General features: G+C 43.5%; 1 protein-coding gene across 1 annotated transcript in view; it reads left to right on the forward strand.

The window, feature by feature from the left end:
- Nucleotides 1-24,137, forward strand: part of MED24 (mediator complex subunit 24) — a 129,483-nt gene that overhangs the window by 58,873 nt on the left and 46,473 nt on the right. Inside the window, exons 16-19 of the mRNA XM_073608012.1 lie at nt 15,848-16,029; nt 16,225-16,324; nt 23,382-23,557; nt 23,637-23,901. Coding sequence (XP_073464113.1) covers nt 15,848-16,029; nt 16,225-16,324; nt 23,382-23,557; nt 23,637-23,901 — 723 coding nt within the window. The remainder of the gene's footprint in view (nt 1-15,847; nt 16,030-16,224; nt 16,325-23,381; nt 23,558-23,636; nt 23,902-24,137) is intronic.

Below are 24,137 nucleotides of genomic sequence, written 5' to 3' on the forward strand. Positions count from 1 at the left end.
CTGAAGTTTTATGTTTTTTTTAACTAGTAATGGTGGCGATCAGCGATTTTTAACGGGAATGCGGCGGACAAAGCTGACACCTAGCTGACACTTTTTTGTGGACCAGTGACACCAATACAGTCATCAGTGCTAAAAATATGCACTGTTACTGTACTAATGACACTGGCAGGGAAGGGGTTAACATCAGGGGCGATCAAAGGGTTAAGTGTGTTCTTAGGGAGTGCTTTCTAACTGTGTGGGGGTTGCTCTGACTGGATGAAGACCGAGATCTGTGTTCCTGCTTAGCAGGAACACAAGATCTCCATCTTCTTAACTGTCCAAACGGCGATCTGCCTTGTTTACATAGGCAGACTGCCGTTCTGCCTCTCTGGGGAATGGTCGCAGGTGGCTGGACCCGCTGATTGGCATCCCGTGTGTCCAATCAACGCACGATCGCGACTCCTGCGGCGCACCAACCAGTGGCTATTGCATGGAATGACATGATTTCTCGAAATAGAGCCGACCAGTAAATATGCGGTAGGCGGTCGGCAAGTGGTTAAAGTGTTACTAAGCCCACAACAGTAAAATGGGTCTGTATATAAAGTAAAGCATGTGGAACCTAAGGGGTTCATTCTCTGCATTGTGTAAAAGGGCTGTTAGATCCTGTATGCACAGATCCTTCTCTTCTTCCACTGACTCCAAAATGTGTCCGGAAAACACAGAGCTTTTAGTCAGGCTGCACATGCTCAGTTTGGTGTGTATTGCTAGAGAGGTTTTTTTCTTGGGAGAGTGCATGTGATCAGCACTGTCCAGATATGTTCAGACAGAGGGTCTTGAGCCCTGCAGCCTCATAGAACAGCTCAGAGCAGTATGAAAACTCCTCCTGCAAGCTTCACCAGGAACTGATGGAAGGTATTTAGCAGTTTATATTTAATAAAATAATTGCATTTCCATGTTCTGTGTACTGTGGGAGACCATGTATAGTGACGGCAGGGTCCTGGGTTTAGTAACATTTTAACTTTTGTAGTCCGGGCATAGCTTATCTGCAAGGAACTGTTTTCACGTTTCACATAGTTGGGCTTTAAAGTGATTGTAAAGTCAGATGGTTTTTTTATCTTAATACATTTTATGCATTAAGATAAAAAAAACCTTCTGTGTGCAGCAGCCCTCCTACTGCTTACCTGAGCCCATCTCAATCCAGCAGTGTTGCAGGAGAGTCTTTGCTGCCCGGGACTCTCCCTCCTCATTGGCTAAGACAGCAGCACAACACCATTGGCTCCCGCTGCTGTCAATCAAAGTCAGTGAGCCAATAAGCAGAGAGAGGGAGTGGGGCCAAACCGCGTTTCCATGTCTGTATGAGCACACAGAGCGGTAGCTCAGCTTGGGTGCTCTCATAGCAAGCTGCTTGCTATGGGGGCACACAGCAGGAGGGAAGGACCAGGAACACTGAAGAGGGACCCAAGAAGAGGAGGATCTGGGCTGCTCTGTACAAAACCACTGCAAAGGGCAGGTAAGTATCACGTTTCTTATTTTTAAATTAAAAAAAACCCTTTAGTATTACTTTAACCACTTGCCGACCGCCTTTCACATATATACTGCGGCAAGGAGGCTTGGCTGCGCAAATCGACGTACCTGTACGTCGGTCTGTGCATGTGGTACTGCGGGCATGCGCAGGAGCCCGCCCACAGGTCTGGCGGACTCGATGTCCGCCGGCCACCCGCGATCGTGGTGAAGAGAGGCAGAACAGGGATCCGCCTTTGTTAAAAAGGCGGATCCCCGTTCTGACAGGGGAGGAGAGAGAAATCAGCTGTTACTAGTGGTCAGAAACAGCGATCTCTCTCCCAGACAGTCCGCCCCCCTGACAGAGACACCTCCCTAGGATACACTTAACCTCATGATTGCCCCCTAGTGTCAACCCCTTCTCTGCCAGTTCCAGTTATACAGTGATCGGTGCATTTTTATAGCACCATTTTTATAGGTCACCAAAAAGTGTCAGATTTGTCAGCTGCAATGTCGCAGTCCAGCTAAAATCGCTGACCCCCGCCATTACTAGTAAATACAATAAAGAAAATAAAAAGTCCCTAAATCTTTCCCATTTTGTAAATGCTATTACCTTTACACAAACAATCAATATACACTTGTTGCGATTTTTTTTTTTTTGCCAAAAATATGTAGCAGAATACATATTGGCCTAAATTGATGAATACATTAGTTTTTTTTTTATATATTTTTTTTGGATATGTATTATAGCAGAAAGTTAAAAAATAGTTTTTTGGGGTTTTTTTTCAAAATTGTCACGCTTTTTTTGTTTATAGCGTAAAAAATAAAACCGCAGAGGTGATCAAATACCACTGAAAGAAAGCTCTATTTGTGGGGGGAAAAAAGGACATCAACTTTGGGTACAGCATCGCATTACCGCGCAATTGTCAGTTCAAGCAGCGCAGTGCCTTTTCGCAAAAAATGACCTGGTCATTAAGGGGGTAAATCTTTCTGGGGCTGAAGTGGTTAAAGGAGGCCTTTTCTGACTAAAAACAGAGCTGCCACTGCTAATCATCTCCTCCTAAAAATGCCAGGTGCCTGGCTGTCTCTGGCTTCAGTGCTTCTTTTAGGTGCATACCTGGAACAAGCATAGTGAAGTCAGAGAAAAGTCAGATCTCCTAATGTTCACACTTGGTCCGGGTCAGTGATTCAGAAAGTACTGTAAGCTTTGGGTCATCATGATAGCCAGGATACTAGTATATCCAGAAGGAGATCCCAGCAATGGCAGCCTCCACATTTCTCTCTGTACAGTCTTCACTCATTACTTAAAGGAGTTGTAAAGGCAGAAGGTTTCTTATCTTAATGCATTCTATACAATAAAGTGATACTAAAGGTAATTTTTTATTTTTTTTTAAATAACAAACATCTCATACTTCCCTCCACTGTGCAGCTCGTTTTGCACAGAGTGGCCCCGAACATCCATTTCTGGGGTCCCTCTTGCTGCTCCTCCCCGCATTAAATAACCCCCTTGGAGAAAAGCTCTCCCGAGGGGGTTACCCTGTGGGCACGCTCCCGAGTCCAGAATTTGGCGTCCATAGAGGCCGAATGCAGGACTCAGCCCCGCAAAGGCGCCCCCCCCGCGTCATTAGATTTGATTGACAGCAGTGGGAGCCAATGGCTGCTCTGCTATCAATCTATCCAATCAAGAGCCGGGAACCCGTGGAGAGAGGGACGGCAGGGACGCACCAACGGACATTCGGGGCTCAGGTAAGTAAAACGGGGGGCTAGGGGGCCGATGACTGCAAAGTGTTTTCACCTTAATGCATAGGATGCATTAAGGTGAAAAAACACAAGCCTTTACAACCCCTTTAAGATAAACTTATGTGTGTGGCAGCCCCTCCATCACCCCCTAATCACTTACCTGAGCCCCTTCTCTCTGCAGCGTTATTCACGAGTGTCTTAGCTGTCCCAGACACTCCTCCTGATTAGAGACACAGCAGCAGCGCCAGTGGCTCCCACGGCTGTCAATCAAAGTCAGTCAGCCAATCAGGGGAGAGAGGGGATGGGGCCGGGTCGGGGGTCCGTGTCTGAATGGATACACAAAGCTCTGACTCGGCTCGGGTGCCCCCATAGAAAGCTGCTGGCTGAGGGGGCACTCACCAGAAGCAGGGGCCAGGAGCAGCGAAGGGGGACCAGAGAAGAGGAGGATCTGGGCTACTCTGTGCTAATCCAACTGCACAGAGGAGGTAAGTATAACATGTTTGTTTTTATTTATTTTTTTAAAACGAGCTTTTACAATCACTTTCATATTTTTTTAGTTTTAGTTTTTTACTTTTTTAGATGTCACAGAATCTGTACTAGGGTTGCACCGATACCAGTTTTTTAAGTCCGAGTACGGATACTTTTCCTCAAGAACTTACCAATACCTATTAATTATTTATTTTGTATACATTTTTATAAAACTTTAACTTTTTTTTGGTGGAAGGGGTTTATTGTTTAGGGTGGAGAGGTGGAGGGGGTTATTGTTTAGGGTGGAGAGGCAGGGAGGGGAGTTATTGTTTAGGGTGAAGAGGCGGGAAGGAGGGTTATTGTTTAGGGTGGAGAGGGGGTTATTTAGGGTGGGGAGGGGGGGTTATTGTTTAGTGTGGAGAGGTGGGGAAGGGGGCTAGTGTTTAGGGTGGAGAGGTGGGTAAGGGGTATCATTGTTTAGGGTGGGGAGGGGGGGTTATTGTTTAGGGTAGAGAGGTGGGGAAGGGGGGTTATTGTTTAGGGTGGGGAGGTGGGAAGGGGCGTTATTGTTTAGGGTGGAGAGGTGGGGATATTGTTTTGGGCGGAGAGGAGGAGGGGGTTATTGTTTAAGGTGGGCAGGGCTGTAATTGTTTAGGGTGGAGAGAGGGTTATTGTTTAAGGTGGGGAGAGGGGTTATTGTTTAGGGTTGAGGGGAAGGAGGGTATTTGGGAACCCACACACTGCCAATCACTGCACTACAACACCCAGCAGACCTGTCCTCCCCCTCCAAGAAGTTCTGCAGCAGCAAAGCCTGGCTCAGTGCAGCACACACTACTCACCAAGCAGGCAGATCTGTCACCCCGCAACTGCCCGCAGAGGAGCCCGAGGAGGAGAAGCACATCGCTGGAGGACACAAAAAACAGAGCTATAAGGGAGGGGCGGAGGCTGGGCAGGTCCACTGCGGGCAAGGGAAATCCCCACTGACAGCTGAAACGTCATTGGTTGTTAAGGATGCGGCGGCCTGTATTCTTTGAAAAAAAAAAGTGTGTGTCACAGTATATAACTGTGTATAAATGTTTATACACAGTTATATACTGTGACACACGCACTATTTGTTTTTTTCAAAGATCACATTTGTTCACGTTTTTATTCACAGCTTGATACTTGATTGAGTGATGGATGCGCGTTTGTTTCTTGTGGCCCCCACATGGCTTCTTACAAACTGCAAACGGGACTTCTTATGGCTTTCTTTCATTAATGGCTTTCCTCTTGCCATTCTTCCATAAAGGTCAGATTTGTGGAGTGCACGATTCATAGTTGTCCTGTGGACAGATTCTCCCACCTGAGCTGTGGATCTCGGTATCTCCTCCAGAGTTACCATGGGCCTCTTGGCTGCATCTCTGATTAATGGTCTCATTGCCTGGCCTGTCAGTTTAGGTGGACGGCCATGTCTTGGTAGGTTTGCAGTTGTACCATACTCTTTCCATTTTCGGATGATGGATTGAACAGTGCTCTGTGAGATGTTCAAAGCTTGGGATATTTTTTTTATAACCTAACCCTGCCTTAAACTTCTCCACAACTTTGTCCCTGACCTGTCTAGTGTGTTCCTTGACCTTCATGATGCTGTTTGTTCCCTAAGGTTCTTTAACCAGTTGCCGACCGCCGCATGACGATGTACGTCGGCAGAATGGCACGGGCAGGCAAAAGGACTTACAGGTACGTCCTTGCCTGCCCGCGGGTGGGGGGTCCGATCAGATATAGTGTCAGGGCACCCGCCGTTTATTACCGAATAAAGGTTTAGCCCCCTGATTGCCCGGCGGTGATATGCGTCGCCCCAGGCAGCGTCAGATTAGCGCCAGTACCGCTAACACCCACGCACGCAGCATACACCTCCCTTAGTGGTATAGTATCTGAACGGATCAATATCTGATCCGATCAGATCTATACTAGCGTCCCCAGCAGTTTAGGGTTCCCAAAAACGCATTGTTAGAGGGATCAGCCCAGATACCTGCTAGCACCTGCGTTTTGCCCCTCCGCCCAGCCCAGCCCACGCAAGTGCAGTATCGATCGATCACTGTCACTTACAAAACACTAAATGCATAACTGCAGCGTTCGCAGAGTCAGGCCTGATCCCTGCGATCGCTAACAGTTTTTTTGGTAGCGTTTTGGTGAACTGGCAAGCACCAGTGGCCTAGTACACCCCGGTCGTAGTCAAACCAGCACTGCAGTAACACTTGGTGACGTGGCGAGTCCCATAAGTGCAGTTCAAGCTGGTGAGGTGGCAAGCACAAGTAGTTTCCCGCTGCCACCAAGAAGACAAACACAGGCCCGTCGTGCCCATAGTGCCCTTCCTGCTGCATTCGCCAATCCTAATTGGGAACCCACCACTTCTGCAGTGCCCGTACTTCCCCCATTCACATCCCCAACCAAATGCAGTTGGCTGCATGAGAGGCATTTTCTTTATGTCCTCCCGAGTACCCCTACCCAACTAACCCCCCCAAAAAGATGTGTCTGCAGCAAGCGCGGATATAGGCGTGACACCCGCTATTATTGTCCCTCCTGTCCTGACAATCCTGGTCTTTGCATTGGTGAATGTTTTGAACGCTACCATGCACTAGTTGAGTATTAGCGTAGGGTACAGCATTGCACAGACTAGGCACACTTTCACAGGGTCTCCCAAGATGCCATCGCATTTTGAGAAACCCGAACCTGGAACCGGTTACAGTTATAAAAGTTAGTTACAAAAAAAAGTGTAAAAAAAAAAAATATATATATATAAAATAAAAAAAAATAGTTGTCGTTTTATTGTTCTCTCTCTCTCTATTCTCTCTCTATTGTTCTGCTCTTTTTTACTGTATTCTAGTCTGCAATGTTTTATTGTTATTATGTTTTATCACGTTTGCTTTTCAGGTATGCAATTTTTTATACTTTACCGTTTACTGTGTTTTATTGTTAACCATTTTTATGTCTTCAGGTACGCCATTCACGACTTTGAGTGGTTATACCAGAATGATGCCTGCAGGTTTAGGTATCATCTTGGTATCATTCTTTTCAGCCAGCGGTTGGCTTTCATGTAAAAGCAATCCTAGCGGCTAATTAACCTCTAGACTGCTTTTACAAGCAGTGGGAGGGAATGCCCCCCCCCCCCCACCGTCTTCCGTGTATTTCTCTGGCTCTCCTGTCTCAACAGGGAACCTGAGAATGCAGCCGGTGATTCAGCCAGCTGACCATAGAGAGCTGATCAGAGACCAGAGTGGCTCCAAACATCTCTATGGCCTAAGAAACCGGAAGCTACGAGCATTTCATGACTTAGACTTCGCCGGATGTAAACAGCGCCATTGGGAAATTGGGAAAGCATTTTATCACACTGATCTTGGTGTGGTCAGATGCTTTGAGGGCAGAGGAGAGATCTAGGGTCTAATAGACCCCAATTTTTTTCAAAAAAGAGTACCTGTCACTACCTATTGCTATCATAGGGGATATTTACATTCCCTGAGATAACAATAAAAATGATTTAAAAAAAAATGAAAGGAACAGTTTAAAAATAAGATTAAAAAGAAAAAAAAAAAAAAAAAGCACCCCTGTCCCCCCCTGCTCTTGCGCTAAGGCGAACGCAAGTGTTGGTTTGGCGTCAAATGCATGTGAGGTATCACCACGAAGGTCAGATCGAGGACAGTAATTTTAGCAGTAGACCTCCTCTGTAAATCTAAAGTGGTAACCTGTAAAGGCTTTTAAAAATGTATTTATTTTGTTGCCACTGCACGTTTGTGCGCAATTTTAAAGCCTGTCATGTTTGGTATCCATGTACTCAGCCTAAGATCATCTTTTTTATTTCATCAAACATTTGGGCAATATAGTGTGTTTTAGTGCATTAAAATTTAAAAAAGTGTGTTTTTTCCCCAAAAAATGCGTTTGAAAAATCGCTGCGCAAATACTGTGTGAAAAAAAAAAAATGAAACACCCACCATTTTAATCTTTGCTTTAAAAAAAATATATAATGTTTGGGGGTTCAAAGTAATTTTGTTGCAAAAAAAAATAATTTTTTCATGTAAACAAAAAGTGTCAGAAAGGGCTTTGTCTTCAAGTGGTTAGAAGAGTGGGTGATGTGTGACATAAGCTTCTAAATGTTGTGCATAAAATGCCAGGACAGTTCAAAACCCCCCCAAATTACCCAATTTTGGAAAGTAGACACCCCAAGCTATTTGCTGAGAGGCATGTCGAGTCCATGGAATATTTTATATTGTGACACACGTTGCGGGAAAGAGACACATTTTTTTTTTTTTTTTGCACAAAGTTGTCACTAAATGATATATTGCTCAAACATGCCATGGGAATATGTGAAATTACACCCCAAAATACATTCTGTTGCTTCTCCTGAGTATGGGGATACCACATGTGTGAGACTTTTTGGGAGCCTAGCCGCGTATGGGACCCCGAAAACCAAGCACCGCCTTCAGGCTTTCTAAGGGCGTGAATTTTTGATTCCCCCCCCCCCCCAAATGACCCTATTTTGGAAAGTAGACACCCCAAGCTATTTGCTGAGAGGTATAGTGAGTATTTTGCAAACCTCACTTTTTGTCACAAAGTTTTGAAAAAAGAAAAAAAAAAATTTTTTTTCTTGTCTTTCTTCATTTTCAAAAACAAATGAGAGCTGCAAAATACTCCCCATGCCTCTCAGCAAATAGCCTGGGGTGTCTACTTTCCAAAATGGGGTCATTTGGGGGGGGGGGGGGGGGGTGTTTGTGCCACCTGGGCATTTTATGGCCTCCGAAACTGTGATAGGCAGTGAAGAGTGAAATCAAAAATTTATACCCTTAGAAAGCCTGAAGGCAGAGATTGGTTTTTGGGGCCCCGTACGTGGCTAGGCTCCGAAAAAGTCCCACACATGTGGTATCCCCATACTCAGGAGAAGCAGCTAAATGTATTTTGGGGTGCAATTCCACATATGCCCATGGCCTGTGTGAGCAATATATCATTTAGTGACAACTTTGTGCAAAAAAAAAAAAAAAAAAATTTGTCACTTTCCCGCAACTTGTGTCAAAATATAAAATATTCCATGGACTCAACATGCCTCTCAGCAAATAGCTTGGGGTGTCTACTTTCCAAAATGGGGTCATTTGGGGGGGTTTGTGCCATCTGGGCATTTTATGGCCTTCAAAACTGTGATAGGTAGTGAGGAGTGAAATCAAAAATTTACGCCCTTAGAAATCCTGAAGGCGGTGATTGGTTTTCGGGGCCCCGTACGCGGCTAGGCTCCCAAAAAGTCCCACACATGTGGTATCCCCGTACTCAGAAGCAGCTGAATGTATTTTGGGGTGCAATTCCACATATGCCCATGGCCTGTGTGAGCAATAAATCATTTAGTGACAACTTTTTGTAAATTTTTTTTTTTTTTTTGTCATTATTCAATCACTTGGGACAAAAAAATAATATTCAATGAGCTCAACATGCCTCTGAGCAATTTCTTTGGGGTGTCTACTTTCCAAAATGGGGTCATTTTTGGGGGGTTTTGTACTGCCCTGCCATTTTAGCACCTCAAGAAATGACATAGGCAGTCATAAACTAAAAGCTGTGTAAATTCCAGAAAATGTACCCTAGCTTGTAGACGCTATAACTTTTGCGCAAACCAATAAATATACACTTATTGACATTTTTTTTACCAAAGACATGTGGCCGAATACATTTTGGCCTAAATGTATGACTAAAATTGAGTTTATTGGATTTTTTTTATAACAAAAAGTAGAAAATATCATTTTTTTTCAAAATTTTCAGTCTTTTTCCGTTTATAGCGCAAAAAATAAAAACGGCAGAGGTGATCAAATACCATCAAAAGAAAGCTCTATTTGTGGGAAGAAAAGGACGCAAATTTCGTTTGGGTACAGCATTGCATGACCGCACAATTAGCAGTTAAAGTGCTCTGGTCAGGAAGGGGGTAAATCCTTCCGGGGCTGAAGTGGTTAACAAATCTCTGAGGGCTTCACAGAACAGATGTATTTATACTGAGATTAAATTACACACAGGTGGACTCCATTTACTAATTAGGTGACTTCTGAAGGCAATTGATTCCACTAGATTTTAGTTAGGGGTATCAGAGTAAAGGGGGCTGAATACAAATGCACGCCACACTTTTCAGATATTTATTTGTAAAAAAAATTGAAAACCATTTATCATTTTCCTTCCACTTCACAATTATGTGCCACTTTGTTGGTCTACCACATAAAATTTCAATAAAATACATCGATCTGTTCAGACGTGGGTGTTAACGCTATTGGCACTGATCTGATGCTGCCTGGGGCGATTCAGACCCTATCTGACACTAAAACCTAACTTTTTTGGTTGTAACCTGACAAAATGTGGAAAATGTCAAGGGGTGTGAATACTTTTTCAAGGCAATGCAAGTGTTCTAATATTAACAGTCAGCAGCTACAGTATTTGTAGCTGCTGAATTTAGATTTTTTTTTGATAGGGGGGCTGAAAAGATAGGAAAGGGTATTCTGTGTCTGGAATTTCTCTTTAGTTTTCCCTGCTCATTATTTAGGTAATAGAGTAAGGACCAGTGCTGACAGACTTGTGTATAAGTCTATGGGGAGCAAATACAGATTGAAGCAGGCTAAATGCAGGTCAGGAGGACAACTGCAGGTGAGATGTGCCTGTCACTGAATTATAATCGATCTCAGAAGAGTCTCAAACTGAAAATGTTAAAAGCACATTCATCCTCACACCTAAAGCCCATCGACCCTGGCCTGTACTGACAAATAGCCTCCATTCACAAAGCTAACCCACCAGGATAAGGGCCCTAAAGTTGGTAAAGAAAAAATGGCAGTTATTTTCAGATCGGTCCAATAAGAACATAAAAAGTCCAGTCACTGAAAATAAAAATCCATATCCTTGTGGTTAATGCCAGCAGTGTAAATTCCTCAATTGAAAGTGGTGTTCCGGCTGAAATTATACTTTTTAAATAAAAATACCCCTATAATACACAAGCTTAATGTATTCTAGTAAAGTTAGTCTGTAAACTAAGGTCTGTTTTGTTAGTTTATAGCAGTAGTTTATTTTATAAACTTACAGCAGGCCGTGGCCATCTTAAGTCTGGGCATTTGAAGCCAGACTGTATTTCTTCCTGGATCTCATCCTTGCAGATCTCGCACATGCTCAGTGCAGCACAAGCAGTGTAATAGGTTTCAGGTCAGGTTTCCATAGCAAGGGCAGTATCAGAGGAAGTTGCCGCCCCTTCCCAGAAGGCATTGCAAACAGGAAATGATGCGATGGGCCGCGGCCAGGGAGGAGGAAGTGAAAAATTAATACAGCAGATATATACAGTAAGTGCTGAGAAAAAAAATTTAAAAATATCCAATTCGTTTACAGTGCACAGTTTGAGGGATGCTGAAGAATTGTAAAAGTGGGTGGAACTCCACTTTAACTTGGGAACAGCCTCTTGCAGTTTCTGTACAGCAGAGCTCAGAGGGGTGGAGGGAGAAGCAACACAAGAAGCACTCTATAGGAGGAGAGGGCTGGGGCCCAGAGAAATTAGCTCATCGGTGTGTTGCTTCTTCTTTTACACTCCAGTCATAGGGTTGGGGTGGGAAGTAGACCTGTAAGTGAAAGAAAAATGACAACAGAGAATGATCTGGTCTTCTCCGCTGCAAGGCAGGGCTCTGCTGTGTATAGGTCTCAGGACTAGAGGAACAGTTTGAAAGCTTTTGAATTGAGCTTATAATAGACATCACCTGAGAAAATGTGTACTAGAAGTGGAGGTGGGGGGGTTTGTGTTGGGAGGGGCGATTGGATAAGAATTTGGGGGGAGAAAAGCATTTAGAAGATAGATTGAAGGGCAGGGGAATTGTTGCTAGAAGTGGGGACATTTCAAATCTCATAAACCCATTTCTTATTCACAATAGAAAATGGAAAACATATCAGATGTTTAAACTGAGAAAATGGACTATTTAAAAAAAAAAAAAACTCTGTAAACTCAGGAGACCAGTTGGAATTTTAGGAGAGGGATGTTGTCCCAGTCTTGCCTGAGCATGTGCTGCTCTAAAACCTAGATATATGCTTTAGCATTGATGGTGCCTTTCCAGATGTGCAAGCTTCCCTTTCTATATACACCTATGCACCCCCATACCGTCCAAGATGAAGGCTTTTGAACTGAGAGCTGATCACAATCCAGAAGTTACCTCTCTTCTTTAGGGTGAGCTTTGGCCCAGAGAAGAAAGTGACGTTTTTGGATCATGTGCAGATATAGCTTCTTCTTTGCATGATAGAGCTCTACTTTGCATTTTTGGATTGCACAGCGATCCGTGTTCAGACAGTGATTTTCTGGAAGTGTTCCTGAGCCCATACAGCAGGCATGTCCAATGTCCGGCCCATTATAGTTTAATACGGGTATATCTAAAGTTACGGTTTAATAAGCCCCCCCTAGTGATTTGTGTATAATATATATATATATATATATATATATATATATATATCTCTTTTGTGGCCCCGCCTCTGAGGGGACAGGGAGGTGACAAGGTGAGTGCCATCCGATTACATATAGGAGAATCTCTTGTTTACTTGGTGGCGTCTGTAATAGGAAGTCCCGTCTCCTGGGGTGCCATTGTACAACTGTTCTGTCTATCATAGGAGGCGGGACTTTGTATTAAAGAGGCCGCCGAGTAAACAGGAGATTCTCCTGTATGTAATCTGTCAGCGCTTGTCCCGCCACCCTCCCTGTCCCCTCTGAGGCTGCAGATGGGCATCGATCAGGCTGCACTGATGGCAATGGTAAAGCTGCATTCATCATGGCAATGGTGAGGCTGCAGATGGGCACTGATTAGGCTGCATTGATGGGCACTGATACTTATTTTGCTTCAGAGTTCTTTTATTGAAAATTTAAGTTTTTTTCCTGAAACTTCCCTCTTAAAGTGACGGTACGTGTTATATGCCTGTGCGTTATACACCGATAAATATAGTATACCCAAATAACACGCCTGAGCGGCGCTCGGGGATTCATTGGGGGCCACAAAATACATATATATAATCTCCATCCAAATAACATTCTCGAGCTCATCTCCTCACCACACACAGCCACAAAGGCAAGAGAATTCTTGTTGAGTAGTGTATTAGTGCTCCGACGAATACACTTAGACCAAATTTTAATGGTTCAAAAAATGTCAGGCAAAATGGTCGGCCCTCATGCATGTTCACTTCATCAAATCTGACCCTCTTTGAAAAAATTTTGAACACCCCTGCCATACAGTGATGTCCTTTACAGAATCATGGGTGTTTTAAAAGCATTTGTTATCCTAAAAAAATAAAAATAAAAGGATCCTGTTGCTATAAAGCATGAATAACAGCACAGTGCTTGTGCTGTGTTATTTGGCCCCTTCTATCACCTAAAATACATGGCTGATCCTGCCTGGTTCTGCCCTCCCCTCTGTAAACTGACCACGGTCAGCTCTCCTCTGTCCCCCGCCCCCACATACATCGGAGGAAGAGATCGACGGGCAGACACGTGACTGCTGATCAGCGAGAAGAAGTAAGGTATTCAGATGAATATTAAAAAATGTCATACACTGTATACTGCATGTTTTCCTAGCAGAGGGGCTGGCAGTGATTGTGAGTACTGCCTTAACAACCCCTTTAATGCAGTGCCGTTTGAAGGCTCAAAGATCACGAGTAAGAATGAGCTCCGGCCTGTTCGCACAACCCACGTGCAGATCCCGCAAGGAAGTCGGCACTGCAGTGCGCTAATCACAGACAGTGAGACATTTCCAGATGCGCAGCTGCAGAGATCGGGATATGTCTCACTGCCTGTGATTAGCGCACTGCAGTGCCGACTTCCTTGCGGACTCTGCATGTGGGCTGTGCGAACACACCGGAGCTCATCCTTAATCACGAGCATCCAATATTGCGCTTCAGCCTTGTCCCTTGCACACAGAGATTTCTCCAGATTTATAGAATCTTTTGATGATATTGTGTACTGTAGCTAATATTTTTAAAGTCTTTGCAATTTTACATTGAGGGACATTTTTCTGATATTTGGCAATTTTTCGAGACAGCTTTTCACTGATTGGTAAACCTCTGCCCATCTTTACTTCTGAGACACTCTGACTCTCTAAGGTTCTCTTTTTATACCCAGTCGTGTTACTGATCTTCAGTATAGGAATCAATTTTATCTGGTAAGAGGCCATTGTTAGCAGTGGTGGAGGGCACAAGGTATTTGGTCATCCCTTCAAGATATTTTCACCCGATTGGTGTATGGCAGAATGCTTTACTTCTCTTGAAGTTGTTTAGTTCCTTTCCTCAAGCACATTGAAGATTTTCACATCATTGGACTTTGATATATTTAAGTGGTACTAAAACTTCGTCGTTGTTTTTTTAAATAACAAGCATGTTATATTTACCTGCTTTGTGCAGTGGCTGGGGAGCTGCTGCACACAGAAGGTTTTTTTACCTTCATGCAAAGAATGTATGAAGGTAAAAACCTTCAGCTTTTAGAACCACTTCACGCCAAATCTTGTACCTGTACGTCATTAGGTTGAAGTGGTTGTACCGGGGTGATGCGGGGTCAGGCATCACCCCGGTACTGTTTGTTAGAGCTAGCGGTCAGCTCTCTCTTGATAACAGCCAATGCGGCTAATGAGCCGCTCGGCTGTTGTCATAAGGAGTGGGAGGGGACATCCCGCTGCTCTGCCGGGTCTCCCATCCCACCAGGAGACCGGAGCGACCATCTGCCACATCCGCCGGCTGTGTGGAGTCCTGAACGAAGCCATAATCGGCTTCAATTGGGTCTCCGATGTAAAAACCCAGAAGCGACTTCACTTCCAGTTTACTTGGCTTCCAATGGCAACGATTTACAAAAAATGTCAGTATTTCAAAACGCTGATTTTGGCATTTTGAATACTTTAAAGTGCACAGGAGAGATTTGGGGTCTTACTTTTTAAATAATTAGTTAAATAAAGAAAAAAAAATACATAAGAAAAAAAAATAATTTTTTTTTAAAAATAAAATTTTTTAAAGCGCCCCGGTCCCCGCGAGCTCGAGCACCAAAGAAAATGCATAAGTAAGTCTTGACTGCAAATGTAAACTGTGTTCAAATCACACATGCAAGGTATTGCCGTGATCGTTAGAGTGAGAGCAATCATTTTAGCAAAAGACCTCCTCTGTAACTCTAAACAGGTAACCATTAAAAAATTTTAAACAGTGCCTATGGAGATTTTTAAGTACTGTAGTTTGTCGCCATTACACAAGTGCGTGCAATTTTAAAGCGTAACATGTTAGGTATCTATTTACTCGGCGTAACATCATCTTTTGCAATATGCAAAATAAATTGGGCTAACTTTACTGTTTTCTTATTTTTTTAATTCAAAATGTGTATTTTTTTTCTCACATTACGTTTGAAAGACCACTGCGCAAATACCGTGTAACATAAAATAGTGCAACGACCGCCATGTTGTTCTCTAGGGTCTTTGCTAAATTATATATATATATATATATATATATATATATGTGTGTGTGTATATATATATATATATATATATATATAATAATGTTTACTATTATTATTTACTAGAAAAAAATACAGATTTTAACTTGTAAGCAGCAAGTGTCAGAAATAGGCTTGGTCCAGAAGTGGTTAACTTTTCACTTATACTTTATTGCTGATTTTGATTGATTTGTGTTGATGTGCACTCATTATGTGTATTTATTGGTTGTGACATCTAGTATTCAGATGTTTGGTGGGTGCAGCTCTGAGCAAATTTTTTCACACTAATTTCAGAAGAAAAGGTTTTTATTTAGTTGTACAGAGAAATGGACTTTCAGTTACGAGGCTAGAGGAAGTTATCAATGGACTTACGGATGTGCGGTGACGTCCCACACCAAACAAAAACATAAATCCAACAAAATGAATCCAGAAATTCATATAGAGGCATAAAAAAAGTCCCAAAAGCCATTTTTTTTTCCTTTCCTAGTGTATTTTTCAGTCTATATGATTTCCTAGATTTAAGCACTTATAGGGCCTGTGATTTCAAATTTGAAGTCACATGAGTAAAATGCAAGGGTTTTATTAATTTTTTTAATTTATTTTTGAAGCCAAGTGCAACCTAGTGACTTTTTTTAAGTGATCCACAGGCATTTTAACATCCAGCATATTAACATATGACTTTTTTTATGTTAGATGATCCTGTCGGATGGAAGTACTGGTTCAGAGACCCCTTTCTTTGAAAGTTGGATGCAGACTTGTATGCCGGGAGAGGGCAAAGTCCTGAATCCAGAGCACCCCTGCTTCCGCCATCCTGATATCCCCAAAGTAGAAGCCTTAGTTGCACTTCTTAACACATCCCCAGAGATGAAGCTAATGTAAGTATATATTGATTCTATGACTTTCCACATGCTGGGTTTATTGAATATATTTCTAAACTGCAGCAGAGGTTTTCATGTCCTTCACAGTTGTTAATTAGTCTTTGCTTTAAGCTGTGTTGTATATAAGTGTTTTGCAATCAAGGTAGATGGTGAGCTTTTGCTTAGTCTTTTTCTGTTTATTACTGTTCACAGTCAGACAAAGTGGCACGAGGTTTGTCTCAGCATTCCTGCTGCAATCCTGGAGGTGCATAATGCCTGGGAGAATGGTGTCCTGTCATTTGAAGCTATTCAGGTATAAATGTGAATTTCCTTGATCTTGTGCATGCCTTTTAACCACACATTTTTTAACATATTCCCAGCTACCCTTGCCTCCTAAATTGTATTTGGCGAGTATTTGTTAAGAGTATGTCAGGTTGGAGCAGCGGGGGGTACCACATGTAGAAAAAGGTTTGGCTAAGAGACTTAAAGCGGCAATAAACCACAGTCGACGAAAAAAAAATTCTCCTGCAAGGCAATGTCAGTGTGCTAGTATGCATCTCATACTAGCACATTATGAGAGGCTTCCCTTAAAACGAAGTCCTCCAGTGTCGCGTCACCACTGAGAGGGCTTCCATTTTCCTCCAGTCTTCCTTCTGTATTCGCGGTCTTCAGCTTCATGAGTGGACAGGGGGCGCAACGATGTCACTCTCGCGCATGTGTGTGGAAGCGGCTGTTTACGGCGCAGGCTTTGAAGGTCCGGCACTGGATGCTGGACCTTCAGAGCGCATACGCCGTTGACGTCACCGGTTGCATGCACTCTGAATATCTCCTTAACAGTGCAAGTTTAGAAGATATTCATAGTACCTATACAGGTAAGCCTTATAGGCTTACCTGTAGGTATAAGTATTAAAATTAAGGTTTACTACCACTTTAAGCTGGACACAGACTGGTCGAAATTCAGCTGGTTAAGCAGGAACCAGACAAATTGCGCTTCATCTGTGGGCAGGTTGGTTGTACTAAAGTTGATCTATCGATTGAATTCAATACAACCAACTTCTTGGGGTTTTTTCACCTGCAGTGCACATTGTATTCTGAACACAATAGCATGGCAGGAGGGATTCCTCCATCAACACTGATTGTGTTGATGAGGGAATTGACCACTTTTCTTTCCTTCAACTTGTGGTTGAAGGAAAGAAAACTGCCTAATTTATGGCCTTTCTTAAGGTGCTCTTAACCACTTGCCGACCGCCTCACGCATATATACGTGAGCAGAATGGCACGGGCAGGCAAAATCACGTACCCATACGTGATTGCCTTCCTGCGGGCGGGGGGTCCGATAGGACCCCCCCCCCCCGGTGCCAGCGGCAGTCGGCATTTGGCTAGGAGCGATGAGAGACGAGGGGGAGACCATCCGATCGTGGCCCCCCCCCCCCCCTCGCGATCGCTCCCAGCCAATGAGGAACATCCCCTGCCTGTGTATAGTACACACAGGCAGAGGATGTGATGTCATCTCTCCTCGGCTCGGCAGTTTCCGTTCCAGCGCCGAGGAGAGAAGACATGTAAGTGCACCAACACACACACACAGTAGAACATGCCAGGCACACAAAACACCCCCGATCGCCCCCCGATCCCCCCCCAATCACCCCTCCCCCCTCCCTGTAACACTGACACCAAGCAGTATTTTTTTTTTTTTTTCTGATTACTGCAGGGTGTCAGTTAGTGACAGTTACTGTGGTAGGACAGTGAGTGTTACCCCCCTTTAGGTCTAGGGTACCCCCCCTAATAAAGTTTTAACCCCTTGATCACCCCCTGTCACCAGTGTCGCTAAGCGATCATTTTTCTGATCGCTGTATTAGTGTCACTGGTGACGCTAGTTAGGAACGTAAATATTTAGGTTCGCCGTCATTTTATAGCGACAGGGACCCCCATATACTACCTAATAAATGTTTTAACCCCTTGATTGCCCCCTAGTTAACCCTTTCACCACTGATCACCGTATAACCGTTACGGGTGACGCTGGTTAGTTCGTTTATTTTTCATAGTGTCAGGGCACCCGCCGTTTATTACCGAATAAAGGTTTAGCCCCCTGATCGCCCGGCGGTGATATGCGTCGCCCCAGGCAGCGTCAGATTAGCGCCAGTACCGCTAACACCCACACACGCAGCATACGCCTCCCTTAGTGGTATACTATCTGAACGCATCAATATCTGATCCGATCAGATCTATACTGGCGTCCCCAGCAGTTTAGGGTTCCCAAAAACGCAGTGTTAGCGGGATCAGCCCAGATACCCGCTAGCACCTGCGTTTTGCCCCTCCACCCGGCCCAGCCCACCCAAGTGCAGTATCGATCGATCACTGTCATTTACAAAACGCTAAACGCATAACTGCAGCGTTCGCAGGGTCAGGCCTGATCCCTGCGATCGCTAACAGTTTTTTTGGTAGCGTTTTGGTGAACTGGCAAGCACCAGCCCCAGGCAGCATCAGGTTAGCGCCGGTCGCGCTAACACCCACGCACGCACCGTACACCTTCCTTAGTGGTATAGTATCTGAACGCATCAATATCTGATCCGATCAGATCTATACTAGCGTCCCCAGCAGTTTAGGGTTCCCAAAAACGCAGTGTTAGCGGGATCAGCCCAGATACCTGCTAGCACCTGCGTTTTGCCCCTCCGCCCAGCCCACCCAAGTGCAGTATCGATCGATCACTGTCACTTACAAAACACCAAACACATAACTGCAGCGTTCGCAGAGTCAGGCCTGATCCCTGCGATCGCTAACAGTTTTTTTGGTAGCGTTTTGGTGAACTGGCAAGCACCAGCCCCAGGCAGCGTCAGGTTAGCGCCAGTCGCGCTAACACCCACGCACGCACCGTACACCTCCCTTAGTGGTATAGTATCTGATCAGATCAATACCTGATCCGATCAGATCTATACTAGCGTCCCCAGCAGCGTTCGCAGAGTCAGGCCTGATCCCTGCGATCGCTAACAGTTTTTTTGGTAGCGTTTTGGTGAACTGGCAAGCACCAGCGGCCTAGTACACCACGGTCGTAGTCAAACCAGCACTGCAGTAACACTTGGTGACGTGGCGAGTCCCATAAGTGCAGTTCAAGCTGGTGAGGTGGAAAGCACAAGTAGTGTCCCGCTGCCACCAAAAAGACAAACACAGGCCGTCGTGCCCATAGTGCCCTTCCTGCTGCATTCGCCAATCCTAATTGGGAACCGACCACTTCTGCAGCGCCCGTACTTCCCCCATTCACATCCCCAACCAAATGCAGTCGGCTGCATGAGAGGCATTTTCTTTATGTCCTCCCGAGTACCCCTACCCAACGAACCCCCCCAAAAAAGATGTTGTGTCTGCAGCAAGCGCGGATATAGGCGTGACACCCGCTATTATTGTCCCTCCTGTCCTGACAATCCTGGTCTTTGCATTGGTGAATGTTTTGAACACTACCATTCACTAGTTGAGTATTAGCGTAGGGTACAGCACTGCACAGACTAGACACACTTTCACAGGGTCTCCCAAGATGCCATCACATTTTGAGAGACCCGAACCTGGAACCGGTTACAGTTATAAAAGTTAGTTACAAAAAAAAGTGTAAAAAAAAAAAACACATACAAAAATATAAAATAAAAAAAAATAGTTGTCGTTTTATTGTTCTCTCTCTCTCTATTCTCTCTCTATTGTTCTGCTCTTTTTTACTGTATTCTATTCTGCAATGTTTTATTGTTATTATGTTTTATCATGTTTGTTTTTCAGGTCTGCAATTTTTTATACTTTACCGTTTACTGTGCTTTATTGTTAACCATTTTTTTGTCTTCAGGTATGCCATTCACTACTTTGAGTGGTTATACCAGAATGATGCCTGCAGGTTTAGGTATCATCTTGGTATCATTCTTTTCAGCCAGCGGTCGGCTTTCATGTAAAAGCAATCCTAGCGGCTAATTAGCCTCTAGACTGCTTTTACAAGCAGTGGGAGGGAATGCCCCCCCCCCGTCTACCGTTTTTTTCTCTGGCTCTCCTGTCTCAACAAGGAACCTGAGAATGCAGCCGGTGATTCAGCCAGCTGACCATAGAGCTGATCAGAGACCAGAGTGGCTCCAAACATCTCTATGGCCTAAGAAACCGGAAGCTACGAGCATTTTATGACTTAGATTTTGCCGGATGTAAACAGCGCCATTGGGAAATTGGGAAAGCATTTTATCACACCGATCTTGGTGTGGTCAGATGCTTTGAGGGCAGAGGAGAAATCTAGGGTCTAATAGACCCCAATTTTTTCAAAAAAGAGTACCTGTCACCACCTATTGCTATGATAGGGGATATTTACATTCCCTGAGATAACAATAAAAATGATTTAAAAAAAAAAAATATGAAAGGAACAGTTTAAAAATAAGATAAAAAAGCAAAAAAATAATAAAGAAAAAAAAAAAAAGCACCCCTGTCCCCCCTGCTCTCGCGCTAAGGCGAACGCAAGCGTCGGTCTGGCGTCAAATGTAAACAGCAATTGCACCATGCATGTGAGGTATCACCGCAAAGGTCAGATCGAGGGCAGTAATTTTAGCAGTAGACCTCCTCTGTAAATCTAAAGTGGTAACCTGTAAAGGCTTTTAAAAATGTATTTAGTTTGTCGCCACTGCACGTTTGTGCGCAATTTTAAAGCATGTCATGTTTGGTATCCATGTACTCGGCCTAAGATCATCTTTTTTATTTCATCAAACATTTGGGCAATATAGTGTGTTTTAGTGCATTAAAATTTTAAAAAGTGTGTTTTTTCCCCAAAAAATGCGTTTGAAAAATCGCTGCGCAAATACTGTGTGAAAAAAAAAAATGAAACGCCCACCATTTTAATCTGTAGGGCATTTGCTTTAAAAAAATATATAATGTGTGGGGGTTCAAAGTAATTTTCTTGCAAAAAAAAATAATTTTTTCATGTAATCAAAAAGTGTCAGAAAGGGCTTTGTCTTCAAGTGGTTAGAAGAGTGGGTGATGTGTGACATAAGCTTCTAAATGTTGTGCATAAAATGCCAGGACAGTTCAAAACCCCCCCAAATGACCCCATTTTGGAAAGTAGACACCCCAAGCTATTTGCTGAGAGGCATGTCGAGTCCTTGGAATATTTTATATTGTGACACAAGTTGCGGGAAAGAGACAATTTTTTTTTTTTTTTTTTTTTTTTTGCACAAAGTTGTCACTAAATGATATATTGCTCAAATATGCCATGGGAATATGTGAAATTACACCCCAAAATACATTCTGCTGCTTCTCCTGAGTACGGGGATACCACATGTGTGAGACTTTTTGGGAGCCTAGCCGCGCACGGGACCCCGAAGACCAAGCGCCGCCTTCAGGCTTTCTAAGGGCGTAAATTTTTGATTTCACTCTTCACTGCCTATCACAGTTTCGGAGGCCATGGAATGCCCAGGTGGCACAAACCCCCCCCAAATGACCCCATTTTGGAAAGTAGACATCCCAAGCTATTTGCTGAGAGGTATAGTGAGTATTTTGCAGACCTCACTTTTTGTCACAAAGTTTTGAAAATTGAAAAAAGAAAAAAATAATTTTTTTTTCTTGTCTTTCTTTATTTTCAAAAACAAATGAGAGCTGCAAAATACTCACCATGCCTCTCAGCAAATAGCTTGGGGTGTCTACTTTACAAAATGGGGTCATTTGGGGGGGGTTTGAGCCACCTGGGCATTCCATGGCCTCCGAAACGGTGATAGGCAGTGAAGAGTGAAATCAAAAATTCACGCCCTTAGAAATCCTGAAGGCGGTGATTGGTTTTCGGGGCCCGTACGCGGCTAAGCTCCTAAAAAGTCCCACACGTGGTATCCCCATACTCAGGAGAAGCAGCTGAATGTATTTTGGGGTGCAATTCCATATATGCCCATGGCCTGTGTGAGCAATATATCATTTAGTGACAACTTTTTGTAATTTTTTTTTTTTTTTTTTTTGTCATTATTCAATCACTTGGGACAAAAAAAAATTAATATTCAATGGGCTCAACATGCCTCTCAGCAATTTCCTTGGGGTGTCTACTTTCCAAAATGGGGTCATTTGTGGGGGTTTGTACTGCCCTGCCATTTTAGCACCTCAAGAAACGACATAGGCAGTCATAAATTAAAGGCTGTGTAAATTCCAGAAAATGTACCCTAGTTTGTAGGCGCTATAACTTTTGCGCAAACCAATAAATATACACTTATTGACATTTTTTTTACCAAAGGCCGAATACATTTTGGCCTAAATGTATGACTAAAATTGAGTTTATTGGATTTTTTTTAGAACAAAAAGTAGAAAATATCAATTTTTTTCAAAATTTTCGGTCTTTTTCCGTGTATAACGCAAAAAATAAAAACGGCAGAGGTGATCAAATACCATCAAAAGAAAGCTCCATTTGTGGGAAGAAAAGGACGCAAATTTCGTTTGGGTACAGCATTGCATGACTGCGCAATTAGCAGTTAAAGCGACGCAGTGCCAAATTGTAAAAAGTGCTCTGGTCAGGAAGGGGGTAAATCCTTCCGGGGCTGAAGTGGTTAAAGTACCTTTCAAAATGCCCTGACCACAAGACTTGCACCACTCTCTTCCTAATAGGACATGTACCTTTCCCTCCTGTTAATACAGATCTCTGGGCTTGAACCTCTTCCCCCACTAAAACAAAGATCTCTGGACCTTTACCCCTCCCTGGTCAATACATAGAACCATGGACATGTAGCTCTCCCCTCTTGCCAATACAAAGGTCCATGGACATACATCTGTCCCCTCCTGTGACTTCAAAGATCTCTGAACATGTATTGCTCTCCTCTTCTGATTTCAAAGATCTCTGGACATGTACCTGCCCCCTCCTGATAATACAAAGATCTGATTACCTGTCCCCTCCTCCTAAGGCCTCATGTACACTGGACGTTTGACGTTTTTACAGCAGCTGTTTTTGGCTGTAGACATTTTTTTCTACAGTCATTAAACTCTCCATCATGTTATCCTTTGTGTCCATGCACACATAGGCTGTTATCAGCAGTTTTGGGCAGTGGCGTTTTTGAGCAGTAAACAAAACCCAGAACTAGTGGGTTCTGAGAGACGTTTTTCAGCTGTAAAAATGCTCTAACACTGATAAACATCGATAAACGCTCAAACACATCACTCACCAGCGTTTTTTAACGTTTTTGATCCATTGGGAAAATAATTTCTTCAAAAAAAAACGCTAACGCGGAAAAACGATAATAAGCGCTAAAAACCGCTATTGCAAAAAAGTTGAAAGAAGTTGAAAAACTCAATGCAAAGCTACATACTTCTTACCTCCTCCTAGTAGGCAGAGATTGGGACACATAACTTTATCCTCTTCCTAATATTTCTTCTCGGTTTGTGTATGTTCATGGCAGAAAATCACAGATAATATTAAAGGGAAGGTATGCAGCCTGGCAGTGTGTGCTGTAGCCTGGCTGGTGGCTCATGTCCGGATGTTGGGCCTAGATGAGCGAGACAAATCTCTGCAAATGATCCGGCAGCTGGGAACACCCATGTATGGAGACAACATTTTACAGTTTTACAACGAGAGGTAGGTTATTTTATTATATAGTTTGCTTTATTCTTTTCAGCATGTTTGCAATGTACTGATCATCTTCTCTGTTGCTTAGAGTGATCATAATGAGTTCCATCTTGGAGAACATGTGCTCCGAAGTCCTACAGCAGACAGCCACACAGATCAAATTTGCAGTAACAGGTAGTGAGCCTGTGCCATATGTTCACCGGCTGCCTCCAAAGAAGCCAATTAAAGAAGTATTACATGGAGCCTTCAACAACACTTTAGAAAAGGGCTGGGTGGACATCCGATCTTTGCACATCTTTGACACACTGCTTCAGATGGGAGGTGTCTACTGGTTCTGCAACAACTTAGTTAAGGTATGGAGAGTTTGTTGGTTGACAGGCACTCATTTTGTATCATATGTTGGTGTCTGTATGAATGCAAAACATAGTGCATATGCAAGAATCTCAATATTCTACAATACATTTAACCATCTGGGCTTACTTTAAAAATGTAAATGTGCCACCTAATTTAGCTTTACTCTTTGAGTGTGAGTAACTGTTGGTTTTAGAAAGTGATGAGTTTTAATTCCTAAAGTGGAAGCATGGGCAAA

The sequence above is a fragment of the Aquarana catesbeiana genome, linkage group LG12, assembly GCF_042186555.1.
Source record: "Aquarana catesbeiana isolate 2022-GZ linkage group LG12, ASM4218655v1, whole genome shotgun sequence".
Taxonomy (NCBI): domain Eukaryota; kingdom Metazoa; phylum Chordata; class Amphibia; order Anura; family Ranidae; genus Aquarana; species Aquarana catesbeiana.